Here is a 23,925-nt window from a genome sequence, read left to right on the forward strand (position 1 = left end):
CTCAAAACACTGATCATTAGCCCTGCTGATCCTTGCAAACGGTGGTTCTACTTTCTCCCTTAACCTGTTCGGAAGAAGCTCCATGCTTCTGAAAATCTCTCTGAAATACTCCAGGAGGCAGGACGTGCAAACACAGTCCCGCACCACCCTCCTCTCAGGAATCTTCTTTCATTAGTACACTTGTCTGAACTGGCAGAAACAACGGAGCTTGTGGACTTTCTGGTCTTTGTCAACAGTGACTCCTAACCACACTGTTATTCTTTCAAAATATGTTTTATTAGTGGCACATGGAATTTAACCTTAAGCAATTCCTTTCTAGAGAGAAGGTAAGACCTGACAGACTAAAAAATTGTCACAGCAGAAACAGCATTTCCAGTGTAAAGAGAGGTTATTAGGAAGTCTCCAGGAAATGACTTTTTTTCGCCATGCAGACCACGTTGTACACATGCCCCGGGTAGTCAGCCGTGGGGGCCCAGGGCTCTGGACAGCGGGAGGATGGACCAGATCCCTACGCATGCACACGAGCCCTGCTACTCGCCGTGAGAACCAGGAGGGCCTGCAGCCGGCAGAGGCCAGTAGGAAGATGCCAGGCCAGCAGGCTCACATGGCAGCCCAAGAGAACCCCCAGACCTGTAGGAAGGCTGCAGAGCCTCCATTAGACCCTTCACCCTCAGACTGGGGGCTCTGGTTACCAGAAGCTACTTTTAAAGTATCTGGAAACAAGTCTACAACACTGAGTCTGAGACCTCAACTTTCTTAGAAAAATCAGTTTCTCTCTCATGGGATCTTTTCCCAGACATTCTTCTGAATTAATACGACCTCTGCAACATTCTGCAGGTCACCTACACTTGTCCCATTAGCTCTGAGGCTTCTGTGCTTTTAGATATGCCACTGGATCCTTTCCTTCCCACCTCACCCTTGGCTGGGTCCCATGAAGAGTCTGCAACCAAGAGAGCCCCTGGAGGTGGTGGTGTGGGTCCCCCTACCTTTTGAAACTGCCACTCTGTTCCCGCTGTGGGTCTCCTGATCCCAGATGGCACTCCTTGCACTGAAGTGGCTGCTGTCGTGTTCAGATCATGTAGTTTCTTCTTTCTAATCTAGGACGCCGGGGATGATTCATAAGAAACACTCAGGACTTGATTATCTGCACTGGTCTTATTTTGACCTTACTAGGGGCATTTCTCTTGACACTTCCAGATCCGCCCCTCAACATACTCATTGATTAAGGCGACAAAACGAGTGACAGACTACAGAATTTTCCACTTCTAGATCTAATTGATTAAGCCAAGTCTCCATACCAGGAAACTGGACTTTCCTTCCAAGCTAGCATCTAGGATACAATTTTCAGGGCCCTAGGGCAGGTCAGTGACACTGGTCTCCTCAAGATCGATTCCGGAGTGCAGCTTGCCATCCTTGGCGGCCGCCCAGGGCATGGAGGCGGAGGTCCACCTCACCGCCCAGTCTCCTGCTTTGCTGACCAAGATGACACCACCTAAACCCTTCAGCTTTGACTTCATATAACCCAATGACATGTCGGCTGCCTCTTCCAGGGTCTTTCCTGAAAACGAGGAAAAGTTGAGAAACAACACACATTATAATGAAAGGAATCTGATGTGAAAATCAGTTGCAGTATGAAAAATCAAAGTGAGTTAACAAAGATTTCAGGCAAATTATTTCTATTTCAATGCTTCAAAGAGGGGTCTCTTTCAAAAGCCCTCTTTGCACTGAGGTGGAGCCTAGCATCAGCCTAAGCTGAGCTGCCTTTCCTCCCACACCCAGGCTCAAAGTCCCTCTACTACCCCGGAGATGCTCAACACAAGCAGTATTCTAAGTGCACTTCTTTCCAGATCCTAACAGAAGGTGGGAAGAAGTCAAAGCAGCGTTAACGACTTGAAAGGAACATCTAAAGCAGATGAGAAAGGGTTTCATATATTTTACCACCTATTTATAATGAGCTTCCATTCACTTGTCTTCAGACAGTATGAACTTGTTCTATGTACCTTGTTCTACCTGGAAGAGAGTGAGTCTGGCCAGATTCACCTTCAGGATGCTCTCCCCGTGCCCCGTTGTTGAAATGGCGCCAATGTCATTGTCAGCATAACCGCCAGATCCTGCTCAAAAAAGGTGACTGGTTCTAACTGAGCAGTAACAGTGAAGAAATTCAAACACGTACCAAGCCTGTTACATAAATGTGCCAAAGTGTGAACAAAGGCCAGTAGCTGTGACCTTGAGATGCAAAGGTGGACTAGAAAGGCCAGGTGATAACCTGAAATCGGGGAGGGCAGACAGGCCTGAGTTCTCACGGAGGAGCAGCTCCTTCACTGCCCCTGCCCCCTCTCCCCCCAGCCCATACAGCCACTCCCAGCCCCACCACTGACCCACGCCAGGGAACTAGTGGACATATTTCAACGTCAACACAAACTTTTCCCTCTGTAGCAGCACTGCAGCAGCACTGTGTCGCTTTTATGCCACTCAAATGTGTAGCTCCCAACCTAAATTCTCAGCTTTTCCTCAGTTTGTTAATTTGAGCCCATTACTGGGAAGAGGCTTTGTGTACGTAACCCTTTGGGACTAAGTCTGCAGATCTTGAAGCTAGAGAGAAGAAAGAGGCCCTCGGGGGTTTGCTGGGAGCCACCTGAGCATCCCCAAATGATCCCCAGAGCCACCAGCCTCGAAAAAGCATTGTGCCTACTATATATAAACAGGTGCACCCTCCCCAAGCCCTTCAGCGGGCTTGCTCTCGGAAGTGCTGGAGCGGCTGGAAGAGGCAGGGAGTGAAGAGAAGGTGATATAGGAGGATGACAGCGGAAGGGGCGGGGCAGCAGCCCCACCTACAATGGAGCCTACCACGGAGCCTACCTATGCATGGGGTGTCCCCAACACGGCCAACCATCTTATTAACGATGCCACCCGTCGAGGTTGCATAGGCCACGTTTCCTTTGCAGTCCAAGGCAACGGCACCCACAGTTCCCAGGTTTCTGCCAAGAATAAAAAGAAAAGTGACAGACTGCGACGAGAGACAGTCACAAGTAACATTGAGCTGAACAGCAGTTAAATTCCCACTTTAGGCTAATGGCAAATGGGACACACTTTAATTCCAATATTCACGCCTCATGTTCACTTTTTAGTCTGCAGGTTAGACAGATTGCTAGACATTCCTTTAGACCTCAGCTTTAAGAGCACATACCACCCCAGCACCATCGTCCTCTAGCCATGTGACTTTACTAAATTTTCTTCTGTGTCTCATTTCCCCTACCTGTAAAATGGGGATAATTGCATGCATCTCAAACACTGTGTGCATAAACATCCCTTGGATCCCTGGGCCCACCCCAGAGGTCCTAAGTTGGTAGGTACAGAGTGGGATCCAGGACACTGCACTTATCACAACCTCCCAGGTGACATGGATGCTGCCTGTCAAACCCCACTTTGCCTATTTCACGGGGCTTGCTGTAAAGATGAAATAAGTTGTTGTTTCCTCTATTATTTTCAAGTAAAAAAAAACTGGAAGAAATTGTACAGTAACAGCTCCCAGAAACTATGTTTGAGGCACATAGTAAGTTCTGTGCACAGCAGTGAAATGAACAAAGTCCCTCCTTATCTTGTGCAGCATGCATGTGGGGGCAGAGGGCAACAGAGTGATAATTTGTTTTATGGAATGATAGTAAAAACTATGACGACTCCAGTAGCATGGAGAAGGCCTTTATGTAGGGCCTCTCTGAAGGATAGGAGGGCAACCCACACTGACTGCTGGGGAGAATGCTCTGAAGCTGGAACATGGTTGCGAAGCTCAAGGAATTTGGAGGTCACTGTGGTTGGAGAGAATAAAGCAAGGGAAAGAGGGTAGGGGGGGTCAGGGGATGGCCAGCAGCCAGACCAAGAAAGTTCTGATGGGTGAGGTGACTATACACCCCGGTTACCGAGGACAGTCCAGATTAATCCTCATGTAATAGTTCCCCCTTTCAGTCTCAAAATCAAGTTCTGATTTGGAGGCTAAATCCTATGGTCCTCCTACATACAGGCCATTGTCAGGGCTTTTATTCTGAATGAGATGGGAAGACACTGGAGAACTTGAGCCAAGATGTGTCACACTATGAGTTAATTTTTAAAAATATCATTCTTACGATGCCCATCCACCAGAATGGCTAAAATGAAGGCAACTCGAATATGGGCCAGCATATGCAGGACTGGAATGCTGAGTTACTACTCTGGAAACGTAAACTGGGGCAACCCCTTTGGAAAACCATCTGGCAAAATCTACCAAAGATGACTTGGCAATCACACTCCTACATCCTTCCAACAGAAATGTGGAGCTGTGCTCACCAAAAATGTATACCAAAACCTTCACAGCAGGACTGTTTGTAGTAACAGAAAACTGAAAATGACATTAATGTCCACCAAATGCAGAGTAAATGGACTGATATAGTCACAGAACAGAATACTAAACTGCCTTGAGAATGAACTACTGTGATACATGAATGAATCTCAGAAATACAATGATGAAAGAAGGCATCAAATAAAGCATACTATATGGTTCCACTTAAATGAAGTTCGAAAACTGGCAGTAGGGATGCCTGGGTGGCTCAGTGGTTGAGCGTCTGCCTGTGGGTCAGGTCATAATCCCAGAGTTCTGGGATCAAGTCCCACATCAGGCTCCCTGCGAGGAGCCTGCTTCTCTGCCTCTGTGTCTCTCATGAATAAAATCTTAAAAAAAAAAAAATAAAGAAAAATGGCAGTAGTAGTCTACAATGTTAGATGTCAGGTGAGTGGTTGCCTTTGGGAGTGAGGAATGGAAGGGAGCATGATGGAGAACATGGAGTGATGTTCTCTTTCCCAACCTGGGGGCTGATTATATGGGTCCATTCTGAAAACTCATCATGGGGTATGTAAGGCTTAGGCACTTCCGTATATGTATGCCACACGTGTACAAAAAGTTTCTCTTAAAATAATTATTCTGGTAAATGTGTGTTGACAAGAGTGGAACTAGAGACTGGTCAAGCAGCTCAAAGACTCGCTGGCTTCTGTGAGAGTGCTCCTGTGACGTGAGGAAGTGGGCTAGGCTCAGGATATTCTGAGGGCAGAGTGGACAGACTTTGTGGGGGAACTGGGTGAGAGAGAGATCACAGGCAGCTCTAAGGCTCTGGCTTTAAGAACTGAATGGGTACAAGAACCATTCACTGAAATGCAGACTATTAGGAATGGTTTTTTTTTTTTTTTTTTTGGTGTTTTTTGGTTTTGTTGGTATGTGTGGAGTGAGGTTAGACGGGGAAATCTGGGGTTCAGTTTTGGACACAAGCTTGAGGTACGTGTTGGGCAATCACATGGAGAGAGCCACTTGCAGCTACAGACTGGCATACAAGTGGCTAGAAAGAGAAATTTGGCATTCTGTTTGGAAGAAAACAGGAACCCCATCTTCCAGCATTCACAAGAATCAACTCCAGAGAGCAAAAGACCTGAATATCAACATAAAACAAAATTCTTCAGGAAAATCTACGTGACTATAGATGTCTCAGGATTGGGAGTACCTTCTACATTTCTGGTCTTATGAACTATACAAGACAGGTGGACTGCATATTTGATTATAAGAAAGTAAAAACTTGTGTTTGGAAAAGATACCATAAGCAATGTAAAAGCAACATTAAAAACAACAGATTTGGAGGTTGTTGTTTTTTTTTTTTCCCAAAAGAGAAGACAGCCTTAAGACTGGGAAGAAGGGATATGACAATGAAAGAGAAAAAATGATCACGGTACCAAAACAGGCACATTCACAGAAACATGGCCCACCAACAAATGGCAAATGCTCAAACTTGCTGATAGGGAACACAACTTAAAGGGAGTGTTACCCTCATGTCAGATGAGGGGAGGCACTCCCAGACTCCGGAGGCAGGCCCACCCCTAACATTTGTAAGGTGTGGAGGCAAGGCTACAAATACAAATATGGCCTATCTACCATCTGTTTACTTTTTAGAAGCTGTAGATACACTCTTTTCTCTTAGAGTGATGAATATATCTTTAAAAATATTGTAAAGCCATGGTTTTTACATGACTTAACTACCAATAATGACTAAACTACCGAAGTACAATAATGACTTATTATAATTACCATTGTGCTCATCTGGGTCCTTTGTGGATCAGCTATTGATGGTGGGATGAGTGGGAAACACACATACATAAACACACACACACACACACACACACGTTATTAAGCGTTTACTCTACAAGATTGATTTTCCTGCTTTCATTTTAGGACGCAGTATGCTCTTACAATCGTATATCCATACAACATGTGTTCTATTGACAAACTGCCACATAAGACAGATCTTTTTGAGTCCATGTAATTCTTAGCAGGTTTTTAATTAATTTTAATTTGTAGAAGCTTCCCTCTACTAAGACAGTTAGTAACTGGAATGTTCAACAAAAATCTTAGGGCAATCCTTAGATTTGGAAAGGAACTCCTGACTTGAACATGACCACACTCAAACGCTACTGGGCATTGCTTGATAAATTTTTGTAACAGAAGACACTATTACATACTTTAATTTGATCATACATGTCATGATCACTCCCTGTAGTCATTTATATCATCTCTTCAGCAGCATCTAGGATCCACACAGAGTATCTTCAGCTCTTTATGTTGCACTGCCGTGTATTATGAAGAAAACTGAAAGTAGCAGTTGTGTTGATTTTGTACAAGTTTCTCTTCAAATGGTGCTGTGCTCTGATATAGAATAGAAAAACAGCTTCTATGGGAGCTGATTTAGGGATTATTTGTACACGAATCTTCTCCTTCAAGTTAGGTAAGAATATTTGTTGCCTTCTTTCAGTTTCCTTTTATTTTACTGGAATTCTTTTTTTTTTTTTTTTTTTTTTTAAGAGAGTGAGTTAGCAAGAGAGCACAAGTGGTGGGGGGAGTGACAGAGGGAGAGAGAATCCCAAGCAGGCTTCATGTCCAGTGCAGAATCCCACATGGGGCTCAATGCTATGGCCCTGAATTATGACCTGAGCCGAAATCAGGAGTCCAACACTTAACAGACTGAGCCACCCAGGTGCCACTGGAATGTTATTCTTGCATATTTCACATGCAGTATGATTTTGTTTCTCTAAACTTAATATATTTGATTTTTTAAAGCTTTTATTAAGCTTATTAATAGAAATTAACAGTTCATACTAAGTGATGGTAGGTAGCATTAATTCAAAATTAATGACTTAAAAAAAATAAAAAAAAAAAACAAAATTAATGATTTACTCTTCAAGGATCTTCTGTGGTTTCACGGAATTCATGTAAATTCAATGTAATTACCCTGACAGCACTGAGTTGGGCATACCCATTATCTGCCTGAGATTTGGTCTAAGACCAGATAGGAGTTGGAGCACGCTGTTCCACTTTGGGCCTATGTAGAGAATCTCGCATCAGACCCTCTACTGTCCCACAATGGTGGTGCTGCGCAACAGTGGGGGCACACCTCCTAGAAATAGATTTAAACTGTAACCCTATACGTCACATGGAATACTTCCAGGCATTTGGCTAAACTTCATGTTTATATATTTTTTATTTACCAACCATGTTAGGTCCATTATCACAGGCTTGCCTTGGACAGTGTTTTATTTATTTTTCAAGTTTTATTCATTTTAGAGAAAGAGCATGAGTGCAAGTAGGGGAGGGGGAAAGCCAGGAGAGGGAGAGAGAATCTCAAGCAGACTCTGCACTGAGCATGGAGCCTGACGTGGTGCTCGATCTCATAGCCCTGAGATCATAACCTGAGCTGAGATTAAGAGTTGGTCACTCAACCGAGCCACCAAGGTGTCCTACTGCCTTTGACTAGTTTTTAAATTGATGCCTAAGATGAAAAGCTTTCCCCACATCTTCTCTAAATCCAAAAAGCAGGTGTAAACATTCACTGAGTTACACTTGTTTTTCTTCTTGGGGTAGTACAGTGATACATACAATAAACGTTAGTTGCTCGACATGTCTTATGATCATGGTACAATCTAGTAGAACAAATATTTTGTTAAAAACATTTTATATATTTGATTTCATCTCCCCCTTATTACTCACTAAATTAATCTTCCTGAATTCTCTATCCTAGATAGTGATCATTAGTTTCATTATTTTTGTCATTACATATTTTATCGAATTTTGAAATAATTTTTATTAAGCCTAGAAATGTCCCACTGTGTTTTATGAACACAGTGCTGATGATAGGAGTGCCATGAAAAGCATTAGGCTAAACACCAGACGTACTGCATTGTTCTTTCAAGAACATTACATCCCTGTTTCCTGTTGTCTTTTTCTTTTTCCGCTGTTATCAACTGCCTGTTCCCCCAATCCTACTGACTGAATGTGTCCTTTTGGTGTGTGATTCTTCTTGATGAATACTTCGATCTTCCCTTGGTAAAGGATGGAAAATTGCTGGGATTTCACTGGAATAGTTCAAACTGAGGATGTGGCAAAAATGGAATTCTTACTAATTTTCACTTTTCTGACAGGTAAATAAATCTTCACTGGACCAAGAATTTGGAATGTTCCACTTGTGAACTTTAGGTGGATCATCCTGCAAAGAAGACTCCTTACTTTACTGTTGTTTTTTAAAATGCACGTGAACTGCGTCCTGGAAGATTATTTTCCTTCTTTTTTCCTCTCAGCTTTTTATTTCCTTTTGTGAGCTTCACTTTTATATTCTTTTTCTATCAAAATCTTGATTTAACATGAATTTTCAATAATCTAGGGATTAAAAAGTAAGATGTAATTGTCTTGAAAGTGTACAAAATTAGGATATATTTTCACCAAAAATGAAGACCAATTATAACTGAATAAATATAAATGAACTACAGATATAACTTCAAAAAGTTAAGTTTTAACTAAACTTATAAATATACTTATAAATATATTAAAATATACCAAATTATCTATTAATATTAAAGTCAAACATGAATTACAATTAGTGAATATAACATTTTAAAATAAAATTACTTAAAAGTTAAAAATTTTAACATATTTTAACAAATAAAACCATTCATAATTCTAACATTCAGTGTCTATTTAGTTGCCAAATAAAGAGCTGGTTCTTCATGCAGGTTCTGCCTAGACCAACACTGTACAATATGGCAAATAACCTGCACCATTGTCCCCTGGAAGTGTGGGCAGCCTCCAGGAGGTGTGCTGCAAGGGTAGCATATGGGTCAGATGTTGAAGATTTAGTGTGATAGAATGGAAAATATGTCAAGTAATTTCTTTTTTTTTTTTTTAAAGATTTTATTTATTTATTCATGAGAATACACAGAGAGAAAGAGAGGTAGAGACACAGGCAGAGGGAGAAGCAGACTCCACGCAGGAAGCCTGATGTGGGACTCGATCCCAGGACTCCAGGATCATGCCCTGGGCTGAAGTCAGGCGTTAAACCACTGAGAGCCACCCAGGAATCCCTCAAATAATTTCTTATATTGATTACATGTTGAAATGATAATATTTTGGACATACTGGGTAAGATATATTAATTTCACTTGTGTGTGTGTGTGTGTGTGTGTGTGTATTCAAACATATTTTAATTTCTTTAATTTTTAATGTTTAAAAAGATTATTTAAAAAAAAAAAGATTATTTCAGAGAGAGAGAGTACAAGTGGTGGTGGTGGGGACAGGAAGAGGGACAGGGAGGCCAATGCCAGACTCAATCCCAGGACCCTGATATTATGACCTAAGCCAATATCGAGAGTCAGGTGATTAACCCACTGAGCCACTCAGGAGCCGCTTACCTATTTCTCTTTAATTTTTTAACGTTGCTACTAGAAAATTTTAAATTACATATGCAGCTCTTGTCTTTCTATTGGGCAGTGCTGGTCTAGACCTATGTATACAAACTTAAGGGTAATGGGCATCAGTCCTTATGTGCAAGTCTTGTAGATACTGTGCTTTCATCCATAGCATAGTACATGCAAGGAGGCAAGAAAATGGATACTTGGCACTACTGGGAAACAATTACTTTGTTACGTGAGAATTTATTTGACAAGTTATTAATTTGTCCTTTTCTCTTACCTAAGTCCTTCTGCTGTTCAATTCTTCCCCTCACTCTGAAGCAGCGTCCACTTCTGGTATCAGCAGTGGCAGAATCCACAAATCTTTAGATTTAGGTGCCTTTCACTTCCAAGACATAGAGCAAGAGATGCAGAGAAGCATTTCCCTGGGGGCTGAATGGTGTTAATCACAAGAGTGGATGATGAGGGTCACGGGTCATGCTATGCCACTGCTGAGTGACAGAGGTGCCCCAGGTGTCTGTAATAAGCCAACAGTTTTGTGTATTTGTGACCTGAGGGTCTTTTAAAGTATAGGACCCATCGCTTCTTGGCCTTTTGGCTAAGATCAAGTGTAAGTGTAAGGACCCAGAGAGGAGCCCCCTCTTACTTATATCTAAGGGCAATTCTGGCTGGTAGAGATATGTGCTGTTGCAGAATTTCTGGAAAGGGATGTGGCAACATCTATTAAAACACTCAAGAAGCATTGATAAAGCAGCCCCATTCCTGTGACTCTGGCCTACAGGTACAACAGCACACCTGGTAAGGTTATCTAAAGCTACCAATATGGGCAGCCCCGGTGGCTCAGCGGTTTAGCGCCGCCTACAGCCCAGGGCGTGATCCTGGAGACCCAGGATCGAGTCCCACATCAGGCTCCCCACATGGAGCCTGCTTCTCCCTCTGCCTATGTCTCTGCCTCTCTCTCTCTCTCCTCTCTATGTATTCTCATGAATAAATAAATAAAATCTTTAAAAAAAATAAAAATAAAAAATAAAGCTACCAATACATGGCCAATTTTGTAAAACAGATTTTTAAAAAAAATTTTTATTTATTTATGATAGTCACACAGAGAGAGAGAGAGAGGCAGAGACACAGGCAGAGGGAGAAGCAGGCTCCATGCACCGGGAGCCCGACGTGGGACTCGATCCCGGGTCTCCAGGATCACGCCCTGGGCCAAAAGCAGGAGCTAAACCGCTGCGCCACCCAGGGATCCCTGTAAAACAGATTCTTAAGCTGGGGATACATCAGAATTACCTGGGAAACTTTTTCCTAATACACCTGCCAGGACTCCTCACCTCAGATCTAGTAGATTCTTTACAGAAGGGACCAGATGTAGATTTTGAAAAAGCTCCCTAGGTGATATTCAAATATACCATTGGTTAAAAATTACAAATCTTAAAGAGTATGCAGAGTTAATAGATTATTTTCTATTATAAACTCCTAGACCATTCTGCAACTTTATTTTTCAAATTCTGCTTTGAATATGGGGCTTTTATTTGGGATTTTGAAATCTGTAACACAGAAAACTGTAATTCAGAATACAGGATTAATTCAAACTTATAAGAACTGTACTGATTTCTCTGCACTAGGACAGCATGTTCAAGTAACTTCAGAGCATACACTAGATCACAGACAACTTGTTTTATCTGCTTAAGAAAACAAACCGATCAAGAGGCATCTGGTATTTAATCCATTAACACAAGGCACTCGACTATTGGAGAAGGAATTCTTAGCTGAATTTGAGTTGTTAGTATAGGAGTAATAAATGAGGTTAAATGTAAGAAACAAAAAAGCAGTTTTCCCATGAGGTATTATGAATTATTTTGTACAAAAACTGAAACTACCAAGTGATTCTGGACTTTTTTGAGAAACGTAGATAATCAGATATTTGTCACACTTCCATGCCTAAATAAGTCCCCAAGCTGTAAGTCAAGATGATACTTACTTTTGACAGTCTGAGTTCGGAGCACCTTTCTCATGCTTCTCTTTTTCTAGGCGTTTTATGTTTCTCTCTGTCACCAGCTGCTCTTTAGGAATCGTGGGAACCCCCATGGCTGCTGCAAATTTTGCTGCGCCTTGGTCAGTCAGAAAGCAATGTGTTGTCTTGAGCCGGAAAGAAACAGAAACATGGTTAGTTTTTGGAAATAGTTAAAATCTTTTTAACTGCTCCAATTGTGAGGACATAATTACTTCTTTCTAGGTGCAAAGCCTCAAAAATGCAAATTCCACTAGCTTGCTTTTCTGAGTGTTGAATAGGGCTTGGCATCCTGAGATCTTGTATTTTCAAAAAACCCCAAGGTGATAGAATATTACTAGAAAGGTATTTACGTGTGATCTTAAGTTTAGAAACATAAATCATTTTTATTTTACACATGCTACTAAACACTTGGTCTGTTCAGTTTGTATGTGTTATGTCAGACATGTTGAGAGAAGACTGAAGAAAATACAGGAAGACAACATGAAAAAACAAAGTAGTCAATAGACCAGGCCTTACCAGTCAAATTCCACTGTTTACAGAATCAGTCTTGGCTTATCTGAGAATTTAAATAGCAGTGCTTCTGTTCTTTTATATGATTTTAGGAGAACAGCCCCCACAGTGTTTCCCTACAGTTAGACCGCTTTTAGTTGCTAAAGTGCAGTGGTTAAGTTAACAATTTCTTTTTTTTTTTTTTAAGTTAACAATTTCTTATGAAAAGGATGCTTTAGTCATATACCTTTTCCATAACAAGCCGTGCAAGTTTAATGGGATTTGCTATGCAACGGACTGCAGACACAGCTCCTGCAGACAAGTCTTTTCCATTCATGATACTAGCATCCATTTCAACATCACCATTTGCATTCAAGACAGATCCACAGCCTAAACCAAAGAGAAGTTGAAAAGCAAGAATTAAGAACTTAGAAATGGCTCCTAAATTTCCTCTAAGCTGCCAACTTTAATTCATCCTCTGTTCCATTGCCAGAGAAACATGTTTGGAAACACAAATCTGGCTTGGCACCCCGTGATCTACAAAAAAAAAAGTATGACACCTTTCCCAATCTGGCCTCCTGATCTCCCTTATGAGCTTTATCCCCATTCCGTGGCTCCACTATCCTGAAATACTAGGTTTCCATGCAAGTACCATGAATTCTCATTGCTCTGTGCCCTTGTGAATGTTGCTCTCTGTAAAGCACAGCATCCTTTCTCTAACTTCTTTTGTCTAGATGATGCCTGTAAGTCTAGCTATGCTCATCCTTTGTGCCTGTTCCCTCATCTGTAAAATGGGATAAGAACAAAGTTCAAGAATATTTAAAGGATTATAAAACTATCCTGTACCTATCAAGGTAAAATTCACAATGTTTGATATCAAATAAGAAATTTCCAGGCACACAAAGATACAAGAAAATATGACCCATAATAAGGAGGGGAAAAACTGTACTTAATAGTAACATATCACAAATGATATAAACGACAGAATTAGTAGACAAGAATGTTAATAAAACAGCTATTATAACTATATTCTACATGCACCAGAACATGGAGGAAAACATAAAAAGGACCCAAACAGAACTTTTAGAGATAAAGAAAAATGTCTGAAGTCGAAAATACACTGGATGGGATTAAAACAAGGTTAGACACTACAGCAGAAAGGATTAATCAACACGAAGATATAGCAATAGAAACTATCCAAAATGAAAAATAAAAAAAGATTAAAAAAACTCCAAATTGGGCACCTGGGTGGCTCAGTCAGTTGAGCATCTGCCTTTGGCTCAGGTCATGATCCCAGGATCCTGGGATTGAGTTCTACATTTGGCTCCCTGCTCAGTGGGGAGCTTCTCCCTCTACCCCTCTTCTCTGCTCATGCTCTCTCTTCCTCTCAAGTAAATAAATAAAATCTTAAAAAAAAAAAATTAACAGAGGATCATTGAGCTCAGGGACAATTTCAAGCAACCTAGTCTAGAATGCAATTGGAATCTCTAAAAGGAGATAGGAGACAGAGGGACAATCAAGGATAAAAGGATAAAAAGGATAGCTCAAGAAGAGTAAGACAGAATCATAAAAACACTCAATTATCCCAAAAGATGACAGAAAAAGAGGAAAAAAAGGAACAATGAATGGATTGGACAAATAGAAGACAAAAGGAAAGATGACAGATTTATACCCAACCATATTAGTAATCACATTAAATGTAAATGGTAAACACTCCAATAAAAAGCAGAGATGGTTAGATTGTATAAAAAGGAAGATATAACTACATGCTGCCTAAAAGAAATCCACTTTAAATAGAAAGATACAAATAGGTTAAAAGTAAAAGAATAGAAAAAGTTATAACATGCTGAAGTGAATTAAATGAAAGCTGGAGCAGCTATATTAGTATCAGGTAAAGTAGACTTCAGAACAAGGAACATTAAATAATAATGACATTACATAATGATAAAGGAGTTGGTTCACACAGAAGACAGCAATCTATGTACCCAACAACAATTTATAAATATACAAAGCAAAACTGATATAAGTCAAAGGAGAAATAGAGAAATCCACAGGTACAATTAAGACTTCAACACACTCAGGAATCAACAAATAGAAAATCAAGGTATAAAAGATTTGAACAATATTATCAACTAACTTGACCTTATTGAGATTTATAGAACTTTCCATACAACAATAGCAGAGTACATATTCTTTTTAAATGCAATGAGGATATTTACCTACAGAGACCATATTCTGGGCCAAAACCCAAACCTTACAAAGTTCAAAAGAATGTAAATCACAGAGTATGTCCTTTGATTATAACCGAATTAAAATAAAAATCAGAGATCTTTGGCAAATCCACAAATATTTGGAAATTACTGCACTTCTAAATAGCCCATGGTTCAATGAGGAAGTCACAAGTGAAATTATAACATGTTTTGAACAGAATGAAAACAAGAAGACAACATGTTAAAAACTTGTAGGATGCAATCAAAGCAGGGCTTAGAGGAAAATTTAAAGCATTACACGCTTGTATTAGAGAAGACTGGTCTCAAATTAATGATCTAAAAAGAAGGCAGCCCAGGTAGTTCAGTGGTTTAGCACCACCTTTAGCCCAGGGTGTGATCCTGGAGACCCGGGAGCGAGCCCCACATCGGGCTCCCTGCATGGAGCCTGCTTCTCCCTCTGCCTGTGTTTCTGCCTCTCTCTCTCTCTCTCTCTCTCTCTCTCTCTCTCTGTCTCCATGAATAAATAAATAAAATCTTAAAAAAAAAAATCTAAAAAGAATAGTAAGTTATTCTCAAAGTTAAAGAAAGGAAATAATAGAGATAAATCAATGAAATTTAAAAGAGAAAAACAGTAAAAGAAAAAACAATAAAAAAAATCCATAAAACCCTTCTAAAACCAAAAGCTACTATTCTTTGAAATAAAAAAATCAAACTTGATAAACTATAATTAGGACTGACCAAGAAAAAAAAGGCAGAAATTCAAACATCAATAATGAAAGACGGGACCTCTCTGCAGACTTTACAGACATTAAAAAATAATAAAGAATATATTTTGCAAATAACTTTTAAGCCAATAAATTCAAGATTTTTTTTTTAAGATTTATTTTAGGGGCACATGAGTGGCTCAGCTGGCTAAGTGGCTGTCTTTGGCTCAGGTCATGATCTCAGGGTCCTAAGATTGAGCCCCATGTCAGGCTCCCTGCTCAGTGGGGAGTCTGCTTCTTCCTCTCCCTCTGCTGTTCCCCCTGCTTGTGTCCTCTCACTTGTGCTCTCTCTCAAATAAATAAATAAATAAAATCTTAAAAAAGTACATTTATTTTAGAGAGAGAGAGTACAGGGGGGAGGAGAGAGGGAGAGAGAAACACAAACAGGCTCTATGCTGAGCACAGAGCCCAAATCGGGGCTTGATCTCATGACCCTGAGATCAGACCTGAGCTAAAAACTCAGGTCTAACTCTAAAAGTTAGAATTGAACATTCAACTATACCACTCAGGTGCCCTTATAAATTCAGCATCTGGGATGGCTGGGTGGCTCAGCCATTAAGTGTCTGCCTTTGGCTCAGGGTGTGATCCTGGAGTCCCCAGATCGAGTCCCACATCGGGCTCGCTGCATGGAGCCTGCTTCTCCTCCCTCTGCCCATGTCTCTGCCTCTATTTCTGTGTCTCTAGTGAATAAATAAATAAATCTTTTTTTAAGAAAAATAAAGTTCCTTGCAAAAAAATAAATTCAGCATCTTTTCTTAAAAAGATTATTTGTTTGTTTGTTTATTTATTTATTTATTTATTTATTTACAGTCAGTAGGTCAGAAGCACAGGTAACAACCTGAATTTATAGTTGGCATCTGAAGTGGAGGGTAGTCTTGCGGAACTGAGCCCTTCACCTGTGGAATCTGATGCTACCTCCAGGTAAATGGTATCAGAAGTGAGCTAAATTGTAGGACATCCAGTTGGTGTAGGAGAAGTGCTTGGTGTGCAAAAACCTACATATGCACTGGAATTGGGTTCAGAATCTTCAAAGAAAAACAACCCAGTGGAGCAAAGTTAAGTCTTTGCAACAAACAGTGCTGAAACAACCGGATCTCCATATGCAGAAAAAAATGAAACTAGACACAGACCATATACCCTTCACAAAAATTAACTCAAAATGGATCACAGACCTAAATGTAAAATGCAAAACTACAAAACTCCTAGAAGATAACATAGGAGAAAATCCAGATGACCTTGGGTTTGGGTTTATAGATATCACAGCAAAAGCATGATCCATGAAAGAAAAAGTTGTTAAGCTGGATATCTTTAAAATAATAAATTTCTGTCAATGAAAGACACTGTCAAGAGAATGAGAAAACAAGCCACAGACTGGAAAAAATGTATTCATAAAAGACACATCTGACAGAGGACTGTTACCTAGAACATACAAAGAACTCAAAAATAAGAAAACAATTTGATTAAAAATTGAGACAAAGAAAGAAAACAACAACAACAACAACAAAAAAAAAAAAAAAAAAAAAAAAAAAGAGAGAGAAAAAGACCTGAACAGACATCTCACCAAAGACCTACAGAGGGCAAGTATGAAAGAATATCAATTGTATTTTTATATTAGCAACAATTGTTGGTAATAGTAATCATAAAAAGAAGCATTTACAGTGGCACCAAAACATGAAATAACTAAGTATAAATCTAACAAAATATTTATAAGATATGCATGCTAAAAACTATAAAATACTGGTGGAAAAAAAATCAAAGATTTAAACAAATGGAAGTATATACTGTGCCTTGAAAGTAATGGATCGAAAGGCTCAGTATTGTTAAGATTTCAATTCACCCAGAGTGATCTATAGAGTTAATACAGTCCTTTTTTTTTCTTAATAAAGATTTTATTAATTTATTCATGAGAGACACACACAGAGAGAAGCAGGCTTCATGCAGGGAGCCCGACGTGGGACTCAATCCTGGGTTTCCAGGATCACAACCCTGGGCTGAAGGCAGAGCTAAACCGCTGAGCCACCCGGGCTGCCCAAGTTATTAATACAGTCCTAATTGAAATCCTAGCAGGATTTTTTTGATAGAAATTGACAAGGTATAAATAAATAAAATCTTAAAAAAAGGGGGGGGGCAGCCTGGGTGGCTCAGCGGTTTAGCTCTGCCTTCAGTCCAGGCAGGGCCTGATCCTGGAGACCTGGGATCGAGTCCCACATCAAGCTCCCTGCATGGAGTCTGCTTCTCCTTCTGCCTGTGTCTCTGCCTCTCTCTCTCTGTCTCTCATGAATAAATTAATAAAATCTTAAAAAAAAAAAAAAAAAAGAAATTGACAAGGTGATTCCCAAATTGGTGGTTAAGACAAAGGGGGCCAGAATAGCGAAACAATTACATACATTGTACACAAAGAGTTGCAAAACTCTATGTGATTTTAAGACTTAACACTACAGTAGCCAAGACAGTGTGGTATTGGTGAAATACACATATAGACCAATGGAAGAGTCCAGAAATACATACAAAGTCAACTGATTTTTGACAAAGGTGGGAGGGCGATTCCATGGAGAAAGAATTGCTTTTTCAACAACTGGTGCCAGAACAATTATGCAAAAACCTTGATATATACCTCACACCATATACAAAAGATTATTAAAAGTGGATCAGAGACCGAAATACAAAACCTGAAACTATAACATTTCTAGAAAACACACAAGAGAAAATGTTTGTGACCCTGGATTAGACAGATATTTCTTTTTTTTTTAAAGGAATTTATTTATTTATTTATTTATTTGAGACAGAGCATGAGCAGAGGGAAAAGAAGACTCCCTGCTGAGCAGAGAGCCCGCTGTGGGGCTCAATCCCAGGACTCTGGGATCATGACCTAAGCTAAAGGTAGCTAAAGGTAGACACTTAACTGACTGAGCCACCCAGGCGCCCCTAGGCAGATATTTAAGGCATGATACAAAAAGTTCAGTCCATTAAAAAATTAGATTCCTACAAAATTAAGAACTTCAGTTGTTTGAAACACACTGTGAAGAGAAAGACAAGCCACAGACGTAAAGAAAATATTTGCAAATCACATATCTGATAAAAGACCAGTATCTAAAATATGCAAAGAGGGATCCCTGGGTGGCGCAGCGGTTTAGCACCTGCCTTTGGCCCAGGGCGCGATCCTGGAGACCCTGGATCGAATCCCACATCAGGCTCCCGGTGCATGGAGCCTGCTTCTCCCTCTGCCTATGTCTCTGCCTCTCTCTCTCTCTCTCTCTGTGACTATCATAAATAAATAAAAAAAATAAAAAAAATATGCAAAGAGTTAACACTCGGTAATAATAATAAAAAATGCAATAAAGAAATTGACAAAATATTTGAAAAGATGTTAAAATAAACATCATCTGCCTTAGGGAAATGCAAATTAACACTACAATCAGATCCTACCACACACCTGTTAAAATGGCAAAAATGCAAAATACTGCCAACACCAAGTGCTGGTGAAGATGTGGAGTACCTAGAACCTTCATATACTACTGGTGGGAATGGAAAGTGGGAGTCACTATGAAAAACAGTTTGGCAGTTTCACATAAAGTTAAATATACACTTGCCCTATGACCAGCAATCCCACACCTTGGTATTCACCCAAGAGAGAGAAAAACTTATGTTCACATAAAAACATGCATGCAATTGTTTTTATAGTGATTTGTAATGGCCCCAAATTGGCCATGTTGTTTGGTTGGTAAATGACCAAGACAGTACAGTCATACAACGGAAAGCTACTTAACAGCAAAAATGGAGAGACTACTAATACTTGTGTCAACATGGATGGCCCTCCAACACATTACGCTAAATGAAGAATCCAGACTCAAAAAGCTATAGATTATACGATTTTACTCTTTCCTCCCTTCAATGTGCTGCATAGCAGACACCTGGGGACAGTAGAAGCAAGTCACTTAGAAGGTGCGGGCTCTGGTAGAGAGCAAAGATGGGAACTAGCCACTCCAGTTCTGAGTCCATACTCCCTGGTTGGTGCAGATGACTGATCTCAGTAGTTCAGAGAGGGTGGGAGACCAGAAGGTCTGTTTCAAATCAAAGTCCTTGTGAAGGGATCCCTGGGTGGCGCAGCGGTTTGGCGCCTGCCTTTGGCCCAGGGTGCGATCCTGGAGATCCAGGATCAAATCCCACGTCAGGCTCCCGGTGCATGGAGCCTGCTTCTCCCTCTGCCTGTGTCTCTGCCTCTTTCTCTCTCTCTCTGTGACTATCATAAATTAAAAAAAAAAAAGTCCTTGTGAAAAAGTGGGTGTTTGTCAGCCAGAGGGTCCCAACTGCTATCAGCAGGTAACTGAGCAAGTCTCCCACTGAAACAGCAGGCCACCCTCCCTGCTGGCAAGGGGGATCATCTAGTAAATTCTGGCTCAAACAACATAGTACCATAACGATGCACTTCTGGCTTCATTCTATGGTCAGCTGACTTTTAAAATTTTGCAGAAGAAAGAGGGCGAAACAAATCCTAAGTATTTCATGACTAATTGGTTCAGATTTCCTGATACTCTTTTCCCTGACAGATGTTGGATGGGTGGTATCATCCCAAGAAGTATTTTAATCCCTAGATTTTAGGTTCTCTCTTTTAAAATAAACGAACACAAGAACTACCTAACTCATAATGCAGATTAAATGAGTCAATCATGCAAATTTCTCAGACCACTGCTTGATACATAGTAGATACTCATAGTAGTTATGATTACTCTAAAAAGGATCAATTGAGAGGAAGAAGATAAACACAAAAAAAACTCGACATGATTCCATTTATATGGAATTCTAGAGAATGCAAATTATAGTGACAGAAGAAGAGCAGTGGATACCTGGTACTGGAGATGAGGGTGCATTAAATGCAAAGAGGCATGAAGGAACTTCTGGGAATGACGGAAATGTTTTAAATACTGTAGTGTGGTTACACAGGTGTATACACTTTTCAAAACTTAAAATGGGTGCACTTTATAGTATATAGTCTGCCCCCACACCTCCGCAAAAAGATGTAATAAGAAATCCTCTTGGTATGTGAATTCTAGGAAGCAAGTTAAAAAAGGTGAACCAATGGATTTAAAAATTCTTTTTTTTTTTTTAAGATTTTATTTATTTATTCACGAGAGACACAGAGAGAGAGGCAGAGACACAGGCAGAGGGAGAAGCAGGCTCCATGCAGGGAGCCTGAGGTGGGACTCAATCCCAGGTCTCCAGGATCAGGCCCTGGGCCGAAGGTCGCTCTAAACCGCTGAGTCACCCGGGCTGCCCGGATTTAAAAAATCTTTTCTCTTTTTTTCTTTTTTTTTTTAAGATTTATTTATTTATTTACTCATGATAGACACACACAGAGAGAGAGGCAGAGACACAGAAGGAGGGAAAAGCAGGCTCCATGCAGGGAGCCTGAGGTGGGACTCAATCCTGGGACTCCAGGATCTTGCCCTGGGCCAAAGGCAGGCGCCAAACCGCTGAGCCACCCAGGGATTCCCCCCGGATTTAAAAATTCTTAAAGCCACCTGGTCAACAGGTAAAAATTCTTAAAGCCACCTGGTCAACAGGTAAAAAGAAAAATTAAATCTTTTTAGGATATTAAATTTTACAAAAAAAAAAGCTTACTAGATTCATGGATATTCATTCATCCATTCTATTTGTTTCAATTTCGGTAAGTTTAACCTGATTTGGCATCAGATATTAATTGCACTGCAAACATACCTGCGTTGAACTCAGGATGATCTTCCAGGATGGTCACAGCTCCTTCCACAGCGTCAACTGCGCTCCCTCCCTCTGTTAGGATTTTGTAACCTGCTTGGGCGGCTTTCATGATGCCCTGGCGCACGCGCTCTTTCCGGTCTTTAGAGATCTTGCTGGCTCCGCCACCGTGGACCACGATGACCGGATTCACGTCGGGATTCACGTCGGGATTCACGTCGGGATTCATGTCACAGTTCAAGGCGACGGATCTTAGGGATCAGGAAGATGAAAGTGTCACTTCCAACAGGCCCAAGAACACTACCCTGGGCACAATCGCCTGGGGGAGATTTCACCGTTGGGAGACTAGGTCCCCGGGAGGGAGGCAAAGGTTACAGCCTCAAGAAATGTCCTGACACGGAGGAGAGTGGAAGGCAGACACAGATCCGTCTGAACTTTGCACGGATGCCCAGAGTGTCCCCTGGCCTTCCGCATTCCCCGTTTCCCGCCCACCCTCACCTCCCCGCACTTTTGGGCCTTGGGGCGAGGCTTCGCGTGACCCAGAGCCCGCGCCGCCTCCCCACTGGGCAGGGGTGGGAACTGTCTCCAGGGCCAGAGATGGGGCCCTCCGCCTTGGCTCTCTCTGGCCTTGGGTTTCCCCTGCGATGGTCCCTTTTCCAAGCCTGTAGGTCCTGGATCTCTGAAGGCAGGCACCACACTGACTAGGCATCCAGGATCCCTGGTATTGAATGCTCCGGGGTCTGGCCCAGGCAGGGAGAGCACACTCTGCTTGGTAAACAGATAGTCCCGGACACAGGTGGGGCCTCTGGGAAGGACACCAGGCTCCTGGGGTCCATTCAGCTTCAAAGCAGTTACTCTCTGAAGCCAGATGTTGCAGGGTCTCAGATGCCTTTCTGGGGCTATCAGAGTTTAGGAATGGGGATCATGAACGCCGGACAAGCCCCAAGGGAAAAGGGTATGGGGGACTGCGCGTACCCACGATTCCAACCTCATTATTATCGCAGTGGGAGTTAACGCTGGCCTCAGGACTATTCCCGGTTGAGGTCAGACAGGCCCCATCCATCCAGAGGCCTGCAGAGCTGCGGTCCGAGGGCAGGGCGCGGTGTCAACTGCGCAGGCGCTTGCTAGCACACCGAGCATCCAGGCTCCCTGGGATCCTTCAGTCCAGGCCGTTAGGGACTGGGGGACGCCCCGCGCTGCTGAGGCCCACGTGCCCCTTCCAGCGCCCCCCAGAAGAGATGCGCCGCATCACCGGAGTCCCTTGGCCTCGCGGTCCCCAGCAGCGCGGTTCGTCGGGGAGCCACTCCCCCTCCTCCACCTCGTCCCGGGCTCCCAACACCGGTCTCCGGCGGCTGCTCCGGCAGGGCCGTCTACTCACCGAGGACGCCGCAGGAGGCGGACGCCGGGGCTTCAGGCTGGGCCGAGTCGCCCGGCCGCGGCCTCCGAACCTGCGCGGCTCAGCGCGGGGACCGGCGGGTCCTGCAACCCCGCGGGCTCACAACCGCCCGGCGGGCAACGGCTCTGCGCTTGCGCAGGGGGGCGGGGCCAGCGCGCCTCTCAGTTACCGTAAAGCCCCGACTTCGGGCCGCCGCGCAGCTCCTCCTCCTCCGGGGCCGGCGCCACCCCAGCGGGCGGGCTCCGGGCCCCGGGACGCGGCTGGCCCTCCGCGCACCCGAGCGCACCCGAGCGCACCCGAGCGCACCCGAGCGCACCCGAGCTTCCCTTCTCGGGGGGCTGGGGGCGGGGTGTCGGCGGCGAAACGCGTCAAGTGCTGTGCCGAGGTTTTGTCATTGAAAATTAAAAAGCAACGCTGCGCGCACGAATTGCTCGGCTCGAGATGTTTCTCAGTCTTGTTCATTATCCGTTTTATTTTATTTATTTATTTATTTATTTTTTAACATGAGCAATCCACATTTTAATGATTTTTTTTCTTTCTTTTTATGATAGTCATCAGAGAGAGAGAGAGAGGCAGAGACACAGGCAGAGGGAGAAGCAGGCTCCATGCACCGGAGCCCGACGTGAGATTCGATCCCGGGTCTCCAGGATCGTGCCCTGGGCCAAAGGCAGGCGCCAAACCGCTGCGCTACCCAGGGATCCCCTCATTATCCGTTTTAATCCACGTTTCTCTCCCTTAAGGTCTCTCTCCTTAACCTTTTGTAAAGAACAGAAAGATAAAAACTCTAATTGGCCTAGTTCTGTGCCGGGGGTGCACCGGAGAGTCCTGAGATCTCCAGCGTACTCCCTCCGAGCTTGCCAGGAGCCCAGCTCTAAATTCTTTAAACCACACGTGCCCTTAGTTTTTTGTGGTTGTTGACACATTTTCTCCAGCCTGCCCTTAAGGCTCCGACTCCATTCGCGTTGCCATAGCGCCCCTTCAGTAGTAGGAATTTGCATTTCTATCCAGTAAGGCAACTGGACCGATACTAGATTAGTGGCATGAACCAAAGGATACATTATTCCAATATGCAAAGTAGCCTTTTGAATTATAATTTTATTTTCATTAGTAATTTGCTTTGAACTTTTTATTGGTTGGATAAGCCAATGTCAAAGATACATTTTGGGGGCACACGGGTGGCTCAGTGGTTGAGCATCTGCCTTTGGCTCAGGTCATCATCCTGGGGTCCTAGGATTGAGTCCTGCAAGGTGCTCCCTGCAAGGAGCCTGATTCTTCCTCTATCTATGTCTCTGCTTCTCTGTGCGTATCTCTCGTGAATAAATACAATCTTAAAAAAAGAAAAACAAATTTTCACTGTCCGGTAATAGCATCACACACCTCCCCAATTTAGATACTGACAATGTAGTTGCTGATTCTGATAGAATACCCAGTTAGTTAGACAGGAGCTGGAGACAAATGCAGTGATAAATAGATAACACATGAGAAGCTTGACTGTGGCTTACAACACTCTCCTCTTCAACCTCTGCCTCAGGGTAACCTATAGCTTCATTGTAATATATTTACATTGTGATTTCACCCCTCCCACTCTTCATC

General features: G+C 42.3%; 1 protein-coding gene across 3 annotated transcripts; it reads right to left on the reverse strand.

Moving 5' to 3' along the window:
- Positions 1–254: 254 nt before the first annotated feature.
- Positions 255–22,474, reverse strand: ASRGL1 (asparaginase and isoaspartyl peptidase 1). Of its 3 annotated transcripts, none has more exons than XM_025446434.3 (7): positions 22,315–22,474; positions 20,940–21,187; positions 12,498–12,640; positions 11,729–11,886; positions 2,860–2,978; positions 2,001–2,111; positions 255–1,558 (listed from the first exon to the last, which is right to left on the reverse strand). In XM_025446434.3, exons 2-7 carry the CDS (start codon positions 21,163–21,165, stop codon positions 1,353–1,355), a joined length of 963 nt encoding a protein of 320 aa, XP_025302219.3. In that variant the 5' UTR covers positions 21,166–21,187; positions 22,315–22,474; the 3' UTR covers positions 255–1,352. The 3 variants fall into 3 exon arrangements, with proteins under 3 accessions (XP_025302219.3, XP_025302217.3, XP_025302218.3); XM_025446432.3 differs by lacking the exon at positions 22,315–22,474 and adding an exon at positions 21,925–22,154; XM_025446433.3 differs by lacking the exon at positions 22,315–22,474 and adding an exon at positions 21,912–22,148.
- Positions 22,475–23,925: the final 1,451 nt, after the last annotated feature.

The sequence above is a fragment of the Canis lupus genome, chromosome 18 (genome assembly GCF_003254725.2).
Source record: "Canis lupus dingo isolate Sandy chromosome 18, ASM325472v2, whole genome shotgun sequence".
In the NCBI taxonomy this organism is placed as follows: Eukaryota; Metazoa; Chordata; class Mammalia; order Carnivora; family Canidae; genus Canis; species Canis lupus.

Bases quoted from the DNA above. Each gene is read 5' to 3' on its own strand.
- ASRGL1 (XM_025446432.3), bottom strand. The intron at 11,887-12,497 runs GTATATGACTAA...TTCCGGCTCAAG, and splicing joins CACGGCTTGTTATGGAAAAG to ACAACACATTGCTTTCTGAC. The intron at 2,112-2,859 runs GTAGGCTCCGTG...TTTTTTGAGCAG, and splicing joins TGGGGACACCCCATGCATAG to GATCTGGCGGTTATGCTGAC.